This window comes from Lytechinus variegatus, chromosome 12, assembly GCF_018143015.1.
Source record: "Lytechinus variegatus isolate NC3 chromosome 12, Lvar_3.0, whole genome shotgun sequence".
Taxonomy (NCBI): domain Eukaryota; kingdom Metazoa; phylum Echinodermata; class Echinoidea; order Temnopleuroida; family Toxopneustidae; genus Lytechinus; species Lytechinus variegatus.
This window is the reverse complement of record NC_054751.1, coordinates 988,271-1,008,527: the sequence shown is the minus strand read 5'-3', so window position 1 is coordinate 1,008,527 and position 20,257 is coordinate 988,271. Positions and strand designations below refer to the sequence as shown.

The 20,257-nt window shown below is 34.4% G+C and overlaps 1 protein-coding gene across 1 annotated transcript in view; it reads left to right on the top strand.

Moving 5' to 3' along the window:
* LOC121425169 (probable E3 ubiquitin-protein ligase HECTD2) overlaps positions 1-20,257 on the top strand; it is a 37,782-nt gene extending 17,525 nt beyond the window's left edge. Inside the window, exons 6-18 of the mRNA XM_041621170.1 lie at positions 950-1,059; positions 2,030-2,178; positions 2,912-3,038; positions 4,139-4,235; positions 10,960-11,067; positions 11,204-11,336; positions 12,233-12,321; positions 13,104-13,265; positions 13,507-13,581; positions 14,287-14,374; positions 14,944-15,166; positions 16,351-16,494; positions 17,432-20,257. Of these exons, the coding sequence (XP_041477104.1) occupies positions 950-1,059; positions 2,030-2,178; positions 2,912-3,038; positions 4,139-4,235; positions 10,960-11,067; positions 11,204-11,336; positions 12,233-12,321; positions 13,104-13,265; positions 13,507-13,581; positions 14,287-14,374; positions 14,944-15,166; positions 16,351-16,494; positions 17,432-17,552 (1,626 nt within the window). The 3' untranslated portion in view covers positions 17,553-20,257. The remainder of the gene's footprint in view (positions 1-949; positions 1,060-2,029; positions 2,179-2,911; positions 3,039-4,138; positions 4,236-10,959; positions 11,068-11,203; positions 11,337-12,232; positions 12,322-13,103; positions 13,266-13,506; positions 13,582-14,286; positions 14,375-14,943; positions 15,167-16,350; positions 16,495-17,431) is intronic.

Here is a 20,257-nt window from a genome sequence, read left to right as displayed (position 1 = left end):
TATGCGGTCGTCTCTGATTCACTTGTAGAATACAGTAGTAATCAAAAGGTCGTACTCATAAAGATAAGTGCACAAAATTCGAAATTAATTACTTCGCTCATATCTACTGATGGTGTTCATAGCGTGACACCACCATTGCCTTCTTTTCATCGATAGGAATCTATATGCACTTTATCATGGGAGCCTGATATGCTTGAATTATCACCAGAGTAAAATTTTCCCCACAAAAACATGATTGATTATTTATTAATTCATTACAAACTTTCTAAATTCCGTAGATTGAAAGTCAAACCGATATATTGTGGTCAGGGATCAATTATACAAAATTGGATCGAATAAGATTTAATTCTAAATCTATTAGATTGAAAACTTCAAGAGAGAAGAAATTTAAAAACGATCCGATGTTAGGGGATCAAATTAACCCCCCCCAAAAAAAAAAAATGAATAAATAAATATATAGATAATAAATTAATAAATGAAAATGAATAAATGAATAAATGAATAAATAGATAAATAAATAAATAAATAAATAAATAAATAAATAAATAACTAAATAAATAAATAAATAAATTAATTAATTAATCAATCAATTAATAAATATATAAAATGACTTTTTATTCATTTGATTAAAAAGACTCAGAATAGAAAGGCACTTTTACTCTGAATAAGAAAATTGCCGGGGATGAGAACTAGCGAGAGATAAAGAGAAACAGCGAGGAGATGGAAAGCTGCGATGCCGAGTGAGAAAGAGAGAGACAGACAAACGAGCATGGACAGGAACAGACAAAGAAAAGGGGAAGAGGATTGCTCCGCCCAGCCCTTCCTCCGTCGAGAGAGTATAGCGACCGAGAAAGAAAATAATGATATGACGTATACCGAGGAGTGTCACTCATTTATTCGACCACTATCCTCTAACTTGAACATTATTGATTTCATTTTTTCCCCCCAGAACCCGCAGTTTGACAAGACCTCGACGTTTGTTATATTTGCTCATCTTCTAAGACAGCTTTCCACCTTGGCAGATAATGATCATCATTATATGGTGCATTGGTTTAAGGGGTATGTGATCGATGTCACCCGTTTTTATTATACGATTGCATTCAGGGCGGCTTTCCAGGGGCCACCGCCCCTCCCCAAGCATGATTTTCTTTTTCATATTTGAAACAAAGAGAGAAAAGACAAGAAACACGAAAACATACATGTAGAATATAGGGAATGAAAAGTATGGTAAAGAGAATAATTACTCAATGTTTCGATAGAATATAGATTTATTTTCATATGCAAAAATAAATTTAAAATGTTTGATCACACCCATTACAAATAACAATGACCACAATAAAATTATTGATTGAGAGCTATTATTTATTCGAATATTGTGCCAAGTTTTCTCTCTTAAGATGAACAATGTAATATGAGTTTTATGTTGTCATTCAAAGGATCATGTATCCAATGCTATCCTGCACTATTTGTGTAAGTTTGATAGTATTTTTTCACATAAAAAGAAATTACAAGAATAATAAAGATTATATCGTTTTCATTTCCATCATCATCAATCGTCATTGTAATCATAATCTCGTCATCGGCGTCATCATCGTCACCATCCCCTTCCACACTATTACTATCATCGTCGTAATTTTCCACCACCATTGTTCAAGATTTCTCTTCGTCCTTATCATCATCATCGTCACCACTATACATCCACCATCACCATCATCATCATCATCATCATCACCACCACCACCACTACCATCATCATCATCAATCATCATTATCATCTTCATTACCATCATCATCACATCATCATCATCCTATCATCACCATCATCATCACCATCATCAACATCATCATCATCACCATCATCATCATCACATCATCGTCATCTCAATCATTTCCCTCATCGTCATTTATCAGCATCGTCATCATCATCTTAATCATCATCGTTGTCTTCATCATCGACTCCTTCATGAGGCCGCCATAAGTCCAACCGAGCAGAGAATTCCTACTGACTTTCTATTCTCTTCTCATCCAGGTTACCTGCTGCCAACTTTAAGTCGATCGTAGAACGATTGCAACAGTTTACATCCGTCCGTCTTTTCCCGCCAAAAAGTGATGATTTACCGCCTGTTGGTAAATGCTCCTGGTGGATACCCAGTGCTACCAAAGTCCTCGCCTTACTCAGTGAGTCATTATACACTGTAAAAACTGCGTTGTTAAAACTGACACCAATTGGTTTTAATAGAGGACCACAACAGTCCTTGAGGTGTTAAAATTACACCCTAGAGATTAAACATAACACTAAAGAGTGTAAATGTAACAACAAAAGGTGTTGTAATAACACCTATAGGTGTAAAACTAACACCACCAATTTAACACCGGTGTAAAATAACTGGTGTGGTCCTCTATGTACACCGGTTAACACCACAGTTTTTGCTGCGTACTATCTCCTCAGTAAAACAATGAATAATGTTACTAATAATAATGATGATGATATTCCGCTCATGATATAGTGCTGACTTCATCGGAACATGTTTAAGGGGTTATTATTTCAATCATACTTTCTATCAAACTCATCCTAAATCTGAATCACCACAATCCTTCCCAATCAATGTTCTATCAGAAAAGAAGTTATACACATGCAACGACTTGCTTAAAAAAGAAGAATCATTACTCTTTAGTTTCTAGGTCTTGACAATAAAGGTGTAATGATTTCGTACATGGGATTTGTAGAATTATAGTACATGACAATTTCATGCGATTTCAAATCATTAATTATAGTATGAGATTAAGTATATTGGAGATTACTGTGAATACGAATTTGCTTCCAATGTTGAGCGCTTCATACTTTGTCTCAATGTTGTGACTGGGTGAACTTTTTTGAGACAGTAAAATAAAACATTTTATTTTTAAACAGATGCATCCAACTCAATGTGTAAACCTTTGAAGATACCATACACGTGTTTCTATAACAACACTCTGGATAACATCGATCTTATGAAGGAATACCACGCATGGCAAAACCCTGTCGGCCATCAACAAATGTAAGTTCTGTTGTCAAATTGAAAACACTGTTTGCAATAAGCAGATATAAGTCACTTTGTCACATTGTGCGCACTGAATGTATGTTTGCAATCAACAAAATAGTTCCTTTATCAATGCATTCAACCGATATAACTTTGTCACACTGTACGCACTGAATTATGTTTGCAATCAACAAAATAGTTCCTTTATCAAATTGAATACACTGTTTGCAATCAACTGACATAAGTCACTTTGTCACACTGTGCGCACTTAATATTGTGTTGGCAATCAACACAACAAATATAAGATCCTTTATAAAATTGAATACAATGTTGGCAATCAACCGATATAAGTCACTATACACTGTTTGCAATCAACTGATATAAGTCACTTTGCCACAATACGTACTGAAATTTGTTGGCATTCAACAAAGTAGTTCCTTTATCAAATTGAATACACTGTTTGCAATCAACTGATATAAGTCACTTTGTCACACTGTGCGCACTAAATATTATGTTGGCAATCAACACAACAAATATAAGTTCCTTTATCAAATTGAATACAATGTTGGCAATCAACCGATATAAGTCACTATACACTGTTTGCAATCAACTGATATAAGTCACTTTGCCACAATACGCACTGAAATTTGTTGGCATTCAACAAAGTAGTTCCTTTATCAAATTGAATACACTGTTTGCAATCAACTGATATAAGTCCCTTTGTCAACTCTACGTATTGAATTCATGTTGGCAATCAACAAAATAATGTAAGTTCCTTTATGAAACTTTGAGCATTGGATTCATGTTGGCAATCAACAAAATAATGTAAGTTACTTTATGAATTTTATTAAATACATGTTGGCGAGCAATGCTTACAATTCAACAGATATAAATCAGTTATTGTATATTTTGAGAGTTGAATACAATCCATGTTAGCAATCAACTTTATAATTTAAGACTTTAAGTCATGTTATTTTGAAGCTTTCAGAACCTTTTACCAATCATTTTTCATATATTCGGATGATTTACTATATCTACGTTACTCTTATATTGACTTATTTCACATCAATGAAAATTAGTGGTATAATTTTTTTTCTTCTCATCTCTTCTTATTTTAGCTTCACATTTTGCCAGTATCCGTTTGTTCTGAGCCTTCAGGCTAAGAGGAGCATCATGCAGAAAGATTCAGAACAGCAGATGATAATGACAGCAAGGGTAAGATCACTTTTATCATATTAAAATATATATATATTGGTAATATATGTACAGTATATATATATATATTTTTTTTTTCATACTGTTTTATTCTGATTCCATGAACAAAAATATAACATTTCAATTTAACATTTCAAAACACATAAAATAATATTTTACATTTCATATTTTGACTTTTTTCACTAACTTAATACAAGCATAAATCATATATAACTTAAAGGAGAAACAATGAAATCAGTTATAAAAATGGTTGAAACACCACTCCTCCCCCCCCCCCCGCCCCAAACAAAAAGTCTTCCCTTGCTCATTTGTGGAGGGCGATTTATACATGGAATACAAAGAAAGAACAAACAAAGGAGACCCAAATCCAAAACAAACCAATAAACAAATAGATATACTGACACTAGGATCCCCTTAAAAAAATACATATAATATGCCTAACACTTTTCCTTTCATGTATCAAATATTCAACAATGATTTAAAACTATATGAAATTACTTGGCTTGCACTCATCAAAAACAAAGCAAATCAAAAAAAAAATAGACGAGTAAAAAACAAACAAAACAAAAAACATCCCAAAGAATCACCCATCCCAAAGGAAAACTTCATTTTCCCTCCCCCCAAATCACACATGCACCCATCCTCACATACACCCTCACACACACCTACACAGTCACTTTCTCCCAAATCACACCTGGATATCGCCCTCAGTCCTGCCATTTCGGTACATTCTCTCCCATTTTAATAAATGCTTGTCTAACTTGTTCCTTTTAATAGCTATTGCTTTTTCTTCATTTCGATATTCTACGACTCTCTGAATACTCTCGTCTTGAGTAGGAACTCTACCTTCTGACCTTGATCTAAAAATGATATATTTCATTAAAAAGATTACCGTGTTACAAAATTTCACTTCAAGATCGGATCCATTAATTCCCACATGTATATCTTTCCACTCTGCATTTTGAAGCTTTATCAAACTAAGTTTTCCAATGACCCTCTGCCATAAAGCTTTAACATCATTACAAAGCCAGAATAAATGTTCACAAGATTCCGGGTTGTGTTTACAGAATGAACAGATATTAGTATCTATAAAACCAAATTTGAACAAATGTTCGTTGGTGTATATTGCACCATGAAGTAATTTATATTGAAATTCTCTTACTTTTGGTAAGATTATTGTGATTCTAGGTCTTATAAATATTCCCGAGATTTCTTTTTTTGAGACATCAAAATTATTGTGGCCATCCCTTATTTGTAAAGTATAGAGATGTTGTAAATTTATTACAAAATTTTCATAAACCTTTCTAGAAGGTACATCTTTCAGTAAAATTATCTTTCCAAACATCTTCAAAGAGATATTGTACTTGTGTACGTCATTCGAGCATAAATGGTGGAAATTCCCATTATATTTTCCGCTTTTCAAAATTACATCAGTTAACTTCCAAATTTCCATGATATTTTCAGCACTCAAACCTAAATTATGAAAATAATCGATTGTTCTCACCTGCTCTTCCTCGAAAATGTGACCTACTAGATAAATATTTTTCTTAAACAGTCTTCATCAAAAATCATTTTACCTCTCAAAATATAATCTTTATTATTGAAAAAAATTGGATTAGCTTTTCCTGCACTAAAATTCCGATTTTCCTCCATATCTTGCCAAGCCCTTAACATCTCAAAATAAAACACTGGTGCTTTTAAATTTAATAATTTAACATCGTAATTACAGAGTGAAATAAACCTACCTCCCACTTTTCTAAAGCTATAGTCAAAATAACGCTTCCAGCCCATATTTCTTTCCCCATAAAGCAACCGTTTTAACCACATTACTCTGAGTTTTCACAAATAAATCAAAATCTATCATCCTTAAGCCGCCATTTCCGTAGTCCTGGTAACAAATGTCTCTTTTAATTCTGTCTTTTCCGTTCCATATAAATTCAAAACAAATTTTCTTGATCTCTGTTACTACCCACTTTGGAACAACTAATGATGACGAAACATAATTCAGTTTTGACAAGGCATATGTTTTAAGCAAATGTACTTTCCCCATTATTGTCACGTCTCTCTGTTTCCACCATCCCAGAATCCTTTTTATTTTACTCAAAATCTCCTTATAATTCAGGTTTTCCATCCTCTTTACATCCAAGGAAAAATATACGCCTAAAATTTTCATTTCCGTTACAATATTGCCAAATGGTAGTGTTCCCAGGTCATTCCTGTTTTTTCCTATCCTCATTATATTAGTTTTTTCTATGTTAACCTTTAAACCGCTTAAGTCATGGAAAGCTTGGAATATGTCCTGTATTCTTTTAATTGATGTTTCATCCCTAACAAACAAAGTCATGTCATCGGCATATAAAATTTGTCGAACTTCAGAATCACCAAATTCCACTCCTTTAATAACACTATCATTCCTAAGCGCGTGAGCCATGGTTTCTATAACTACCAAAAACAGATACGGTGAAAGTGGGTCACCCTGCCTTAACCCTTTCTTAATATCAAAATAACCAGTGGAGAGACCTCCATTCATAATACAACTACTAATTCCGTTATACATGGTTTTAACCCAAGAACAAAAATACTGTCCAAACCCAAATATTTCTAATACTTTAAAAAGAAAGTTATGTGAGACAGAGTCAAAAGCCTTTTGGAAATCGACTGCTATAAGGAAAATCTCTTCCTCACAGTAATTGTTACAGTGAAAAATTACATCATCTATCAAACGTATAGCTTCACCAATGTGTCTGTCATTTATATAGCCAACTTGATCAGGAGAAATAATGTCATTCAAAACGTCCTTTATTCGTTTTGCCATTATCTTTGCGATTATCTTATAGTCAGTGTTTAACAATGTAATTGGTCTATAGTTTTTAGCATATAAAGGATTTTTGCCATCTTTTTCAATTAATGTTATAACACCTTGTTTTTGAGAGGTTGATAAACAACCCTTTTCAAATGCTTCGTTTAAGACATCTACCAGTAACCCTCCTAAAAGCGGCCAAAATGTAAAAAAAAATTCTACAGTAAACCCGTCGTTTCCAGGAGATTTCCAGAAGTTTCATACTTTGTAGCGCTTTATAACATTCTTCTTTGGTAATTTTTCCGTCACAAGTATTCATACTTTCAACACTTAGGTGCGGTAAGTCTTTACAAAATACACTGTTAGCTTTTAAGTCAGCCTCTATATTTAAATTTCCTGAATACAACTTTCCGTAAAACTCTCTAAGAATTAACTGTATTTCTTTCATTTCTTTCACTACTTCCCCAGTGTCATTGATCAATTCCCTTATTACAGTTTTCTTCTTATTGGAGCGAAGTAACTGTTCAAAGTATTCTTTATTATGTTCACCCTCTTCATACCAAACCGCTCTATAGACCTTACCTTGAGCCCATCTACTGACTCATCATATAATTTCTTTAACTGACCTTTTTTAGCTTCTATATTTTTGATAACTGAAGGACTATTAGGAGATTGCCCTAGATCTTCCTCGAGTGATGTAATTTCTTTTTCAAGTTATATATATATATATATATATAACTTTACACGCACGCACACACCCACTCACACACACACACACACACTTTTTTTTTGTTTTGAATAATGTTTTTATTCTGATTTCATGAACATAACATTTCAATTTAACATTTCAAATCATATATAATACTTTACACTTCATATTTTCACTTTTTTCCACTAACTTAACAAAATCATGAGTCATATATATCTTTAAAAAAAAATCAACAATGAAATCAGTTATTATAAAAATGCTTAAAGACCAAACTTCCCCCTCCCCCCCACCACAAAACACACCCAAACACACACACACACACACACCCAACACAACACTGCCCAGAAGATCTGCTCACACTCATTATAAATAAATCATGTTTAAAAGTACAAAACAATTCGATGAAAAATTTTGAATATAACAAGCTCACGGGAGAAGCATTACATATATTGAAAGTAAATAAAGACTTACAACTTAACCTTGTCACAATTTTACTGTTTCCCATTTTTGCAAGTGCCGCCCTAATTTCCCCACTTTAATAGCTATTTTCTTTTCTTGATCCTTATATTCTAAAATAAGTTTATGTATATCGTCAATGGTTGGTAAAACCCCCTCCTTTCTAAATATAAATAATATATATTTTACCATAAAGATAATAGTATTACAACTTTTTATTCTATTTGTATTGCCTGACAAACCAACAAATATATCCCGCCAATTCAAGTCCTTTATTTCATCTAATTCAAATCGCTGTATCAGAGTTTCCCATATCAGTTTGACCTTTAAGCAAGACAAAAATATATGGGAATATGTTTCCGTTTCCAGTTTACAGTACGAACAGAGATTATCTTCAACAAATCCAAATCTAAACAAATTAACTTTAGTGTAAATTGCCCCATGCAGAAGCTTAAATTGAAATTCCCTCTGTCTTCCAATTAATAATGTTATTCTGGGTCTAAAAAAACATTCACTAATTTCTTTCTCTGTATAATTATAATTATTTTGTCCATCTCTTATCTGTAAATCATATGACTTTTGCAATTCTTTAATAAAATATTCATATATTTTTCTTGATAATACCTCCTTAAAGCTAATTTCCCTCCCCAACAGAAGCAAGTTTATATTATAATTAATTAAGTCTATGTCACAAAATTGTATCGAACCTAAATCATTTCTCCAATCACTTGGAATTGCATGATATATTTCACCTATTATAAACAAAAGATCACTTCCCATACCAAGGTTCAAAAAATATGCGACTGGTTTAACATGTCCATTGTTAACACATTGTTTAACACACACACACACACACACACACACACACATATATATATATATATATATATGTCGAGTATTGCAGGAAATGGTAAATTTCCGATCAAATATTTTGCATCCCTTGTAAATTTGATGTAACAGTTACAGATTGCATCATTTTAATTCCACTTAAAAACTTACTTTGTCAGAAGTCTCTAAGCGCTCTACAGTATTATGCAGCATTAGCACTGCAGCTGTTACGCGCGCTGCGTTTCAAGGAATAAATTCCTGCCAGGTACCCATTTACCTCACCTGGGTTGAGTGCAGCACATTGTGGATCAATTTCTTGCTGAAGGAAATGCATAATGCCATATAGAGATACTAGATAATATAATCTCTGCAAAAATAATTTAGCTTTGGTCTGCAAATGCTAATTTAAGATTGAGAATCGACAGAAATGTCATATTTCAACCATTTTTATTCAACCTCTATTTTTGTTGATTGCAGGTGTATAGCCTATAATCTATTCATTTGTGACACGAGGTTGTATAAATGAAATTGTATAAATTGTAATTATCACACAATATGCCCCATTTCCTTCTGTCGATCGATTGCCTTTCATTTTTTTATAGTAATGATCTAAATCTGCCCTTCTGTGGACTGGGTTAGTCTTTAGATTAACGTAATAATGTTGAACAAAAACTATCGAGTGAGTTTTAATCTACATTTCGACTCGCAGAACAATCTAACACTGACAGTGTTTCCATATCTACTACAGATCAATATGTACCAGGTGGGTGTTTCATAAAGCTGTTCGTAAGATAAGAGCGACTTTAAGAACGACTGGTGATCCTTTCTTTTGGTAAATGTTATGTTCATTGGCGATGGTTAAGCGCGTAAGAAAGGTTCACCAGTCGTTCTTAAAGGGGTGGTCCAGGCTGAAAGTATTTATAGCTTAATAAATAGAGTAGAATTCACTGAGCAAAATGCCGAAAATTTCGTCAAAATCGGACAACAAATAGCAAAGTTATTGAATTTTAAAGTTGAGTAATATTTTGTAAAAACAGTCGTCATGAATATTCATTAGGTGGGCTGATGATGTCACGTCTCCACTTGTTCTTTTGTATTTTATTATATGAAATTAGGTTTATTCAAATTTTTTTCCTCCAAGAACTAGAAAAATTGGATTGACAACTGATTTAGTGCATTAGATATTTATTGCTGCAACTTATTTCATTATATGGGAGACACATTATTCACACAAGTATGAAATAATGAAAAAAATACATGATTTTATGTAATAACATAAGAATACAGAAAGTGGAGATGTGACATCATCAGCTCGCCTAATGAATATTCATGACGACTGTTTTCACAAAATATTGCTAAACTTTAAACTTCAATAACTTTATTATTTGTTATCCGATTTTGATAAAATTTTCAGTGTTTTGCTAGCCTGGACCACCCCTTTAAAGTCGCTCTTAACTTACGAACAGCTTAATTAAACGGCCCCGGATCTCTCTATCCAAATTATATGATGCATCTTCGTCTTATTCAATGGGCTAAAAATGGGTTTAATGTGATTCCAAGTCAGGAATGTTATTATTTTTTTTTTGAAGTTTTCTATTTTGACGAATCATCGCAACAGTTATTACTTCAAGCATCAATGATCTTAAATTTTAAAAGGCAAATTCTATATACGTGTGCTTCATCAGTCAATACATGATATAAAAAGCTATATGCATAATTATAGGACTCTATATAAAAAAAATAAAACCTATATGTAATACAAAATTGCACGTCCTGATAGATGTCGGTAAACATAAATGCATATTAGTATCATTATTAACTTTACTATTATTCTTATTTGTTATGATTAATATTATTTAGATCTATTCATGGTTGATAGCCAGTTAAGGAGTAATGTAAAACTTGATGTGGTTATTGTTTTTTTTCTTCAGAGAACTCTGGTAGCTAAAGTTCAACAACGTGAGATGCCAAATATGAACATGCTCTTCCTAAATCTCAAAGTACGACGTTCACATCTAGTCTCTGATTCCCTCCACGAGGTAAACTATTGAATTTCATAATTCTAGAAATTAAAGACCAATCATTCCATTATCGGACCCTAATATACTAAACCTTAAGACAGGCCTTAACATAATGCAATGATCTGACGAAGATAATGTTATGATTATCTTATAGGTTGCCAATAAGAAGCAAGACTTGAAGAAGAAACTCCGGGTGTCTTTCGCGGGTGAGCCGGGTCTTGACATGGGTGGTCTCACAAAGGAGTGGTTCCTGTTACTCCTAAGAAAGATCTTCAGAGAAGAATACGGTATGAATCACCATTGAAATATTCAGATTTATGGAATGGCTTTCGTAATTCATTTTTCACAAGAGATATTGAGCAGAATCCCCATTTTTGTCTAGGCCCAAATACACGTATAGATTTTGTAATGCTAATCAGTGGCTAATGAGTTCCGTATATGAGGGAATATGTTTTTTTTAGGGTTACAATGCATTATTAATGGAGCAAAGTGAAGTAACTAAAAACACACTCGCAATATACTATCATAGATGTTTTTTATGCAGAAAGTCTAGTCAGTTTCATGTTTAATGTCCGAAGGAATATAATGACATAGAGTATGAGAAAATAGTGAAAGCTCTCAGGCTACTATTCTCTGAAGCATTTTGCTTACGATAGCGGGGCACTGCATTTTGTTTTAATTTGTTATTGCTTACATGCATATCTATGTAAATTATTCTTCTATTATGTAATTGTCACATTTTGTAATTCTGTCTTTTATTTTTGTATTTGTTTATATGCATTACGATTACTGAGATTCATGCATTGGATTATCAATAAATGCAGAAAAATCTGCAAAAAAATAGTCCCGTTTCATAAGGACTTATTATAATATCAAATGGACAGTTTCTTAAACAAATTTACTATCTCAGTTTATCAGCCAATTAGATTTCATTTTTTCAGTAGCTTTTAACTATTATTGCAAATCTGTTATTTTAATAAGTTTTATGAAACGGGCCTCATATGGCATATTAAAACTAGATACTCGCGTCAGGGGGGTGGAGTGGGGGTGTTAAAAGCCCATTCTCTATTAAAAGTCCATTCTCTATCTCCATTATTTTTTTGGGGGTAGTATGGTGTTGTATCTTTCGTGCACAAGTTCATAATTAAGGCACATTTTCTTGTGTTTGATTTATTTTACTCAGGGATGTTCACGTACTTCAAGAAGACGCATTGTTTCTGGTTTAACCCCGCCTCCACTGATTGCAATCAAGAATTCAATCTGGTTGGAGTTGTATCCTTTTATCTCTAAAATGATATCTCGCTGAGTAAGAGGGTTATATTGCAGAGAGAGAGAGATAAGTTTAGAGGGGGGGGGTAAGATGCACTGAATTTCAACTTAAAAAGTCAGTTGCACTTAAAGATCAAGTTGCGTTCCTTTCTGAAACAAATGGCGCTGATCAAAGATATGCCGCCTTTATATGATAACATCGCGATGTTAAGCTCAATATTCGCCATGAATATAATCCACTTAAATCGGTATACAAGACATAGAATCTACTTGGTAGGGCATAGAGTAAAACTGATGATGATGATGATGATGATGATGATGATGATGTTGATGATGATGATAATGGTGATGATGATAATGATGAAGATGATGATGATGATAAAGATCATAATAATGATGATAATGATGTTGTTGATGATGGTGATTTTAATGAAGATGATGATGGTGGCGGTGATGAGGATGTTCATGATGATGATGATAATGATGATGGCGCTGAAAATGATGATGATAATGGCGATGATGAAGAAGATAATGATTATGATGGTGATAATGATAATGATGACGACGATGAGGATCATAGTAAAGGTTTTGCTGATAGTGATGGTGATTGTGATAATGATGATGAACTTGATGATGATCAGAAATCTACACTACCATCTCGCTATTAAGGGGAAAGTTTAGTAGCCATTACCCTCCTAATCATCATTATCACCTTATATAATATTTGTTTCTTTCTCTCTTGCGTGAATACTCTTTGTTTCCTTGACAACCGTCGTTTTATCCAGTTAATGGGTCTAGCAGTCTACAACAGTATCATCCTCGACATCCGATTCCCTGCCATCACCTACAAGAAGCTTCTGAGCCCCGCAGTCGTGCCATACAACAAACCTCAAGCTCATGTGGGAAGGTGCAAAGTCACCCTCGAAGACCTCGAACAAGTCAATCCCGTAGGTTTCACGAACGTCAAACATTTCCCCGAGACTCGTGTGTTAAATTGATATTTCAAAAAAAATATATATATTCTTAAAAAAATAAGGATGAAATTAGAGGGTTGAATGTTTACTACCATTTGATAGGATATATATGTTAAACAATGCACTTGATGTTACTAATCTCTGTGATGTATGCGTTGAAGTGATTTCTTTAATCGTCGATGATTAAGTAATTTTTGTTTTAACTACATTTCAGGATCTGTGTCACGGGTTGAAGGAACTCTTAGAGTACAGCGGAGACGTGGAGGAAGATCTGTGTACGACGTTTCAGGTGATGATATGTGATTATTAATTTGAAGTTTTAAAACACAGATAATAATCCCATTTTTACTGATAAGTCTTATAAAAAAGATTATGCCTAAGGTATTGCAGATTTCTATTTGTTTTATACAAGCCAATCAAATGTTATAATCTTATGAGTCACAAGAGTTAACGTATATTTATCAGGTTTCTGAAAATACTGAAATCGTGCGTCTTACTCTGTCTGTCTGTCTCTCCCCCTCTCTCTCTCCATCTCCCTCTCTCTCTCTCTCTCCCTCTTTCTCTCTTCCTAATACTCCCTCTCTTTCTAAACTCTCTCTTGCTGTTTTCAAATCTCTTTTGCTCTCTCTCTCTCGTTGCCTTTAACCCCCTACTTTCCCCGTTTTCTATTCTGAGTCGTATTCACGTTTCTCTCCTATTGTTCAAGTACCTCAATGTCATATCCCGATATACTTTCATATTGGCACTGTTTGATAACTGCGAAGTAGTTCATGAATTAATCATTTGATTTATATTCATGTTTTAGTACCGGTAACAATGTTCTTTGACATTGATCAGTTGACGCATGATGAAAATCCAATTTCATTAAAAAAAAAAAATTGTGATATAATACCATATCGCTCAATAATGCCTATCCCCTACAATAGAGTTGGTCACGGCTTTTGACTTCGATCGAAAAAAAGGTAACGAATCGATACATTATTTTGTATTCCAGTGTTCAATTCCCGTCTATGGAACGACGATGACCTACGACCTTAAACCAAATGGCGGAGATATCTTTGTGACGAATAACAACAGGAGAGGTATGATTTATAAGTGAGACTTTGCGAGTACATAACTCATAAGGATTATGATTATTACTTTTTTCAGATATTCCTTTACCGCCCGGCTTTACCGCCCGGCTTTACCGATTCATTCATAAACAAACCCAAATAGAAAATCTCTCGAATTTGTTCAACAATAATTATATCAGAATATAATTAAAACATGAAACAGACTACATGTTCATGCATGTCTCAATAATTCTACAAGTGTTTCTAGCTGATTAAATTTGTCTTTAATATCTTACACTGTTGCTCTACTTGTAAGCATATCAATTTCCATTTTCGTTGAAAAATTATCATCCCCATGGCGCCACCCTAGCCCCCCCCCCCCGAGTTAAAAATGTAATTCCTGTTTACCAACCAAAGATAGGATTAGAAGTGTCTTAAAGACGCAAACAAAAAATGGCGACTCACGGGCACGATTAAGCTTTTCGGGGCATAGGGATCTTGATAAGGATGACAGCATTAGCAATTCAGAAATGGCGGGTTTGGACATATTTGTTACAAATTATACTAAATTGTTTTTAAATCTGTTTCTTTCTCTGTAGAATACGTGGATCTGTACGTGAACTTTCTTCTCAACAATTCAGTCTATGAACAATTCGCTGCATTCTACCATGGCTTTCACAGCGTTTGTGCCTCCAATGCTCTCATTATGCTTCGGCCTGAGGAAGTTGAGATGTTGGTTTGCGGGTCTCCCATTATAGACTACGACGAGCTGGAGAAGGTCACCTTATACGATGGCTTTGACAAAGATGACGTCACAATCAAGTAAGATGGTTTTTGCTTTTTAGATAAATGAACTCAAATTTTGCTATGATAGCTTGATTAGCTTCTTATTTTTTTTTGGCTCAGTTACCACACACCCTCACATATTTTCAGAGATGCTGTTTCATATTTTTTACCTAGTTGCTTTCTTGTCTCACTAATTCCATTTCTTGCTTGGTTACTTCGCTCTCTCTTTCTCTCCGTGGCCCCTGGCTACTCCAGTAAGTGCAGGCCTAGCGTACAGTTCATTTAAATATCTCTCCATAGATTTGGTGGCAGCGGTGGGATGTGGCACCATCAATTCATATAAGAAATTAGACTTTTTTAATGCAGACTCTGTAATAAATTATTGACAATTAGAGCGTCGAACCAAACATTTTTATAATGTTTCTAAATCTGTTTAAGGTCACCTTATACGAAGTATAAGTATAAGTCACCTTATATGATGGCTTTGACAAAGATGACGTCACAATCAAGTAAGATGGTCTTTGCTTTTTAGATAAATGAACTCAAATTTTGCTATGATAGCTTGATTAGCTTCTTATTTTTTTTTTGGCTCAGTTACCCCACACTCTCACATATTTTCAGAGATGTTGTTTCATACTTTTCCATCCAGTTGCCTTTCTTGTCTAACTTATTCCATTTCCTGCTTGGTTGCTTCGCTCCCTCTCTCTCCGTGGCCCCCTTATGAAAATACTTGGCTACTCCAGTGAGTGCAGGCCTAGCGTAAAGTTCATTTAAATATCTCTGCATAGATTTGGTGGCAGCGGTGGGATGTGGCACCATCAATACATATAAGAAATTAATCTATTTTTTAATGCACATAATAATAATGATAATAATAATAATGATGATGATAATAATAATAATAATGATAATAATAACAATAATAATGCATATAATAAATTATTGACAATTACAGCGTTGAACCATACATTTTTTTAGACAACCAAAAAGATGGAAAATCAGTAGACCAAACGCTATAGTCGTATACTGGTTGATCTGCTGAACTACGTTCGCTACACTCACCAACAATAGTAAAATGTCATACGTTTTAAAATAAATCCCCAGTAACGGCGGTTATTGCTGTCTAAAAAATCAGTAACCTCATCAGTTTGAACTATCAATAGTCTAAGCCTAATCTCAAATCATTAAAATGTCTATATTTTTCTTTTACTCTCAACCAGATACTTCTGGGAGGTTGCCAAGGGTTATCCCCTCCCTCTTCAGAAGAAGTTGCTCCTGTTTGCCACCGGTAGTGATCGCATCCCTATCGGCGGTATGGGTGAGATGTCATTCAAGATCATAAGGGTTGATACCTCCTCAAACATGTGAGTAAATGTTTCATTCATTTAAAAAAAATATCTCTTGTGGACTGGGTGGACTTCCTTAGCCATTATGCATGATAGGGATCTGCTCCGGTGAAAGTGGCTCTGATGGAAACTCTTCACATAGAGCCAAAGTTAAAACCTGGCAACTTGCAACCATGATATTGATAACTTTTGAATATTGCTATGCAGTTGATGTATCATTGATGATTTAAGACCATCCTATCAATGCTACCACACCCCTATTACTCATTTTAACATCATACCTAAAAAAGAGGACATCCTTTGAAAATTCACGAGATAAACTGCCCTTTGCATGCCTACAAGAATTGACTTGATAAAATTCCTAATAATATGAGTTTTGAATGATCACTATATACTGTTACTGGACAAGTTCAATGAACAGCGAATACATTCCAAAATACTGACATAGCATAAATTCTCAGTGGTCTTATCGTTTGAACTTAAAGCATCTCAGTTATTTCTTCTCGACACATCTCACGCCTTAAGTATAATCACGAACATCACACTCCATTACTTTTTGGAGTCATATCTTCTCACATTTCTGGCTGACATCTTTTATGGACGAATCCTTAAAGCTTTGATTATTGGATCCTGGGATTGTCTACCTCATTTTGTACCACAATATGTACCAAAATATTTCCCTTTGGTTTATAGTAGCTTCGCCTATGGGAGTTGATGATAAAAAGGGTCAGTTTGGAGATTGAAGGGCTCTTAAAAAAGGTATATACCCCGACCCCAAAGCTGCATGCACCTTACCCCCAATGTCATTCAGATTTGCGCATGCTATTCAAAAGACATTTCCATTGCTAGTCATAAGAATTCCCGACATAGCACCAGTATGATGTTCGAATGAAAAATGTACATGCTCATGAAATCTAAACATGTCTTTCCTTTCTTCATTTTCATGTTCATTTAGGCTTCCCATGTCTCACACATGCTTCAACCAGCTCATTTTGCCTCCTTATAAAAGCAAACGACAGTTGAAGCAGAAGCTAACAATCGCCATCTCCAATGCAGAAGGATTTGGATTAGAGTAGCCAATGGTAGCCGATAAATGTAACTGGACTACGAGGAGAGGCTCAGAATTTCTGTTGTCCTGTAGCGCCGAGGGCGCCGCAATGATGTTAGGATTTGTGTCTGGTTATTAGACCTTTCCTATTTTAAAAGACAGAACCTTCGATCTCTTAAGAAACTGCGGACTAGATTCATTAAAAACAAAAGGAACAAAGCCTATGCAATGGATCAGGTGCGGGACTAACAGCGAAAAAGATCGACTTGTGTATGGTGTGCTTTCGCGGTGGTCCTCGGTTGATGCGTACAAATCGAATTATGTGTGTTTTAAATGGATTAGACATGGAAGTCATGAAGAAGAAAACGCAAAGTTGGCGCCGCAACGAGACGACTACTATCCATTATCACGCGGCATTTTACTGTCCATGCGTTTCTCATGATATTATTGGAAGGACATTTTCATCACCAAACCATGAGCAAAATACTTATTAATGCTGGACGTTGCGCCGTGCATTATGTGAGGATGACACTTCAAGCATAGCACTATAACTGCGTCGGCGGTTGCATAGAATATCATTGACAAAGACAAATTACTGTTTACATCTGAGTATATAAATTTAGCAATATAGAACATTATGGTAAAAAAGAACAAACATGAGTAATGCAGTCGACGTAATTATTGATGTATCGAATTATGAATTGATAGATGATTATAGAATTATTTGTAGGCCTACGTCATGCTGAATTTGTTTAAGTGCTTTCTCATTGTCTTTCAGATGGGCGTTCATGCCATTTTATTTGAGGGTGCGTGGGTGGGTGTGAGGATGTGTGTGTGTAGTGGTAGGGTGTTTATATGTGTGGGTGTGTGTGTAATAGAGAGGGGAGAGTGAGTGAGAGAGCAGAAAGCTAGAGATAAATGGGAGAGGCAGACAGCTGTGGGTAAGAGGAGAGTTTGTGTTTGTGTGTGTGATGTGAGTGTGTGTGGGTGTGTGAGAGAGATGTGCGGATATCATGTAATGTGTGACAGACAGATCAAGAGAGAGAGGAAATTTATTGAGCCATTTCGCCTGTTACCAATATTACTGTTACTATGGGCTGACATCAATGGCATGTTACTCTTCATAACTTATAATCATTTTGTTTAAACTGCATTGACAAAAGAACAAAGTTATAATTGTCATGTCAAAGGTATCCACATACACATTTTATGACATAAAACCGATTATGCTTATTTTATGAGAAAAATATATATACACTGTAAGTGTATAAGTATCCAATTGGACAGTGATAATAAACATTTCATGAACAGCCACACGACAGTCTATTGCAGGCGAGGATAATAATAATTACACTTGCCTATAGCCCTTGACTCTTACTTTATCAGAAGTGATCCGCTTTTACTCTTTCTTACTATTTTCTTTCATCTATCAAAAAAAACCCAGAGGAATGATCTGTGGGGTATATATTAGTTCATTTGCAAGAATGTTATTGTAGTTTCAAGTACATGTACATTGTGTATAGTTTAAGTAAGCCATACGATCAATGGAGTGCAATGGTGGCAAGTCCTATTATAAATTTTGTTACAGTAGCATAGGGAGGGGTGTTTCGCGTAGTGTGCCGGCGTTGTACATCCCCAGTGATACCGGAATATGTGCCCTAACAGCTGTTGGTGACTAAATCATAGAATTGACATTCATAAGTGTTTTACCATTTTACAGACATTTTATTCACTCGTGAAGGCGGCGATTACATTTCACTATCACCGAGATCATGTAGAAATAATACTGATCTCGGTAGTCTAATGCAGAATATATACAACCTTCCTCAGAACTCAATTTTCCAAATTTTTTATATAAATAAATTGATTTATTCATCATGTTAAGGCGCCATCATGGATTGCAAATGTTAACGTTAAGAAAGTGAGCAAACTGCGTGTCTTAAAACAGTACAGCAAAACCAAAAATGTGCTAAGAATACTAGTACTTCATTTTTTTGAAATGTAATGCAGAATTAAAAACATTCGGATTTCCTGATATTAAGCATAAAAACGCAAAGTTTAGAGATTAAAATAATCAAATCGCTTGTAATGTTGAAGTGACACCACCTCCTTCTTCTCTACTCTCTTTTTTGATGTCTCCTTTTACACATCTTTCGTAGTGGAATAAACAAAATTACCTCTTTTTTTCCACCTAATTATTTTCTTTCTTCATCTTACCTTTCCTCTTTTAACACTTGTCTATTACTTCTCCATCCTTCACTTGCTCTTCTTTCATCTCTTTTTTTAATGTTCGATTGCCATATATGCCTTCATATACTATCAAAATATTTCCACTGAAATCTGACATCGTTATGCCAATAATTCTATTTTTAAAAATGCACATTTCAACAATTTCATTCCTTTTTTTAAGGTCTATCTTTTTATTGATGATGCAAACCATCGAGTGACCATCGTAATAATAATTATGAAGTGAGGGGATTCACAGACTTTCATAGTCGGAGTGTGCTATTTTGTGAAATGACAGGTGACCTCAAAGTGGCAATTCTTCTTTAGGCAGAAGTGTCAATATAATTTATTACACAGTGTTCGCATGTGAGTATGTGTTAACGTAAATCTAATTGAAATGATTTATATTGGACAAAATGTATTAAAATGTGTCAATAAATAGATATACTTAGAGTGTTTGCAATGCATTGTAAATAAAAAATAGAATATTTTAAAGAAATCAACACT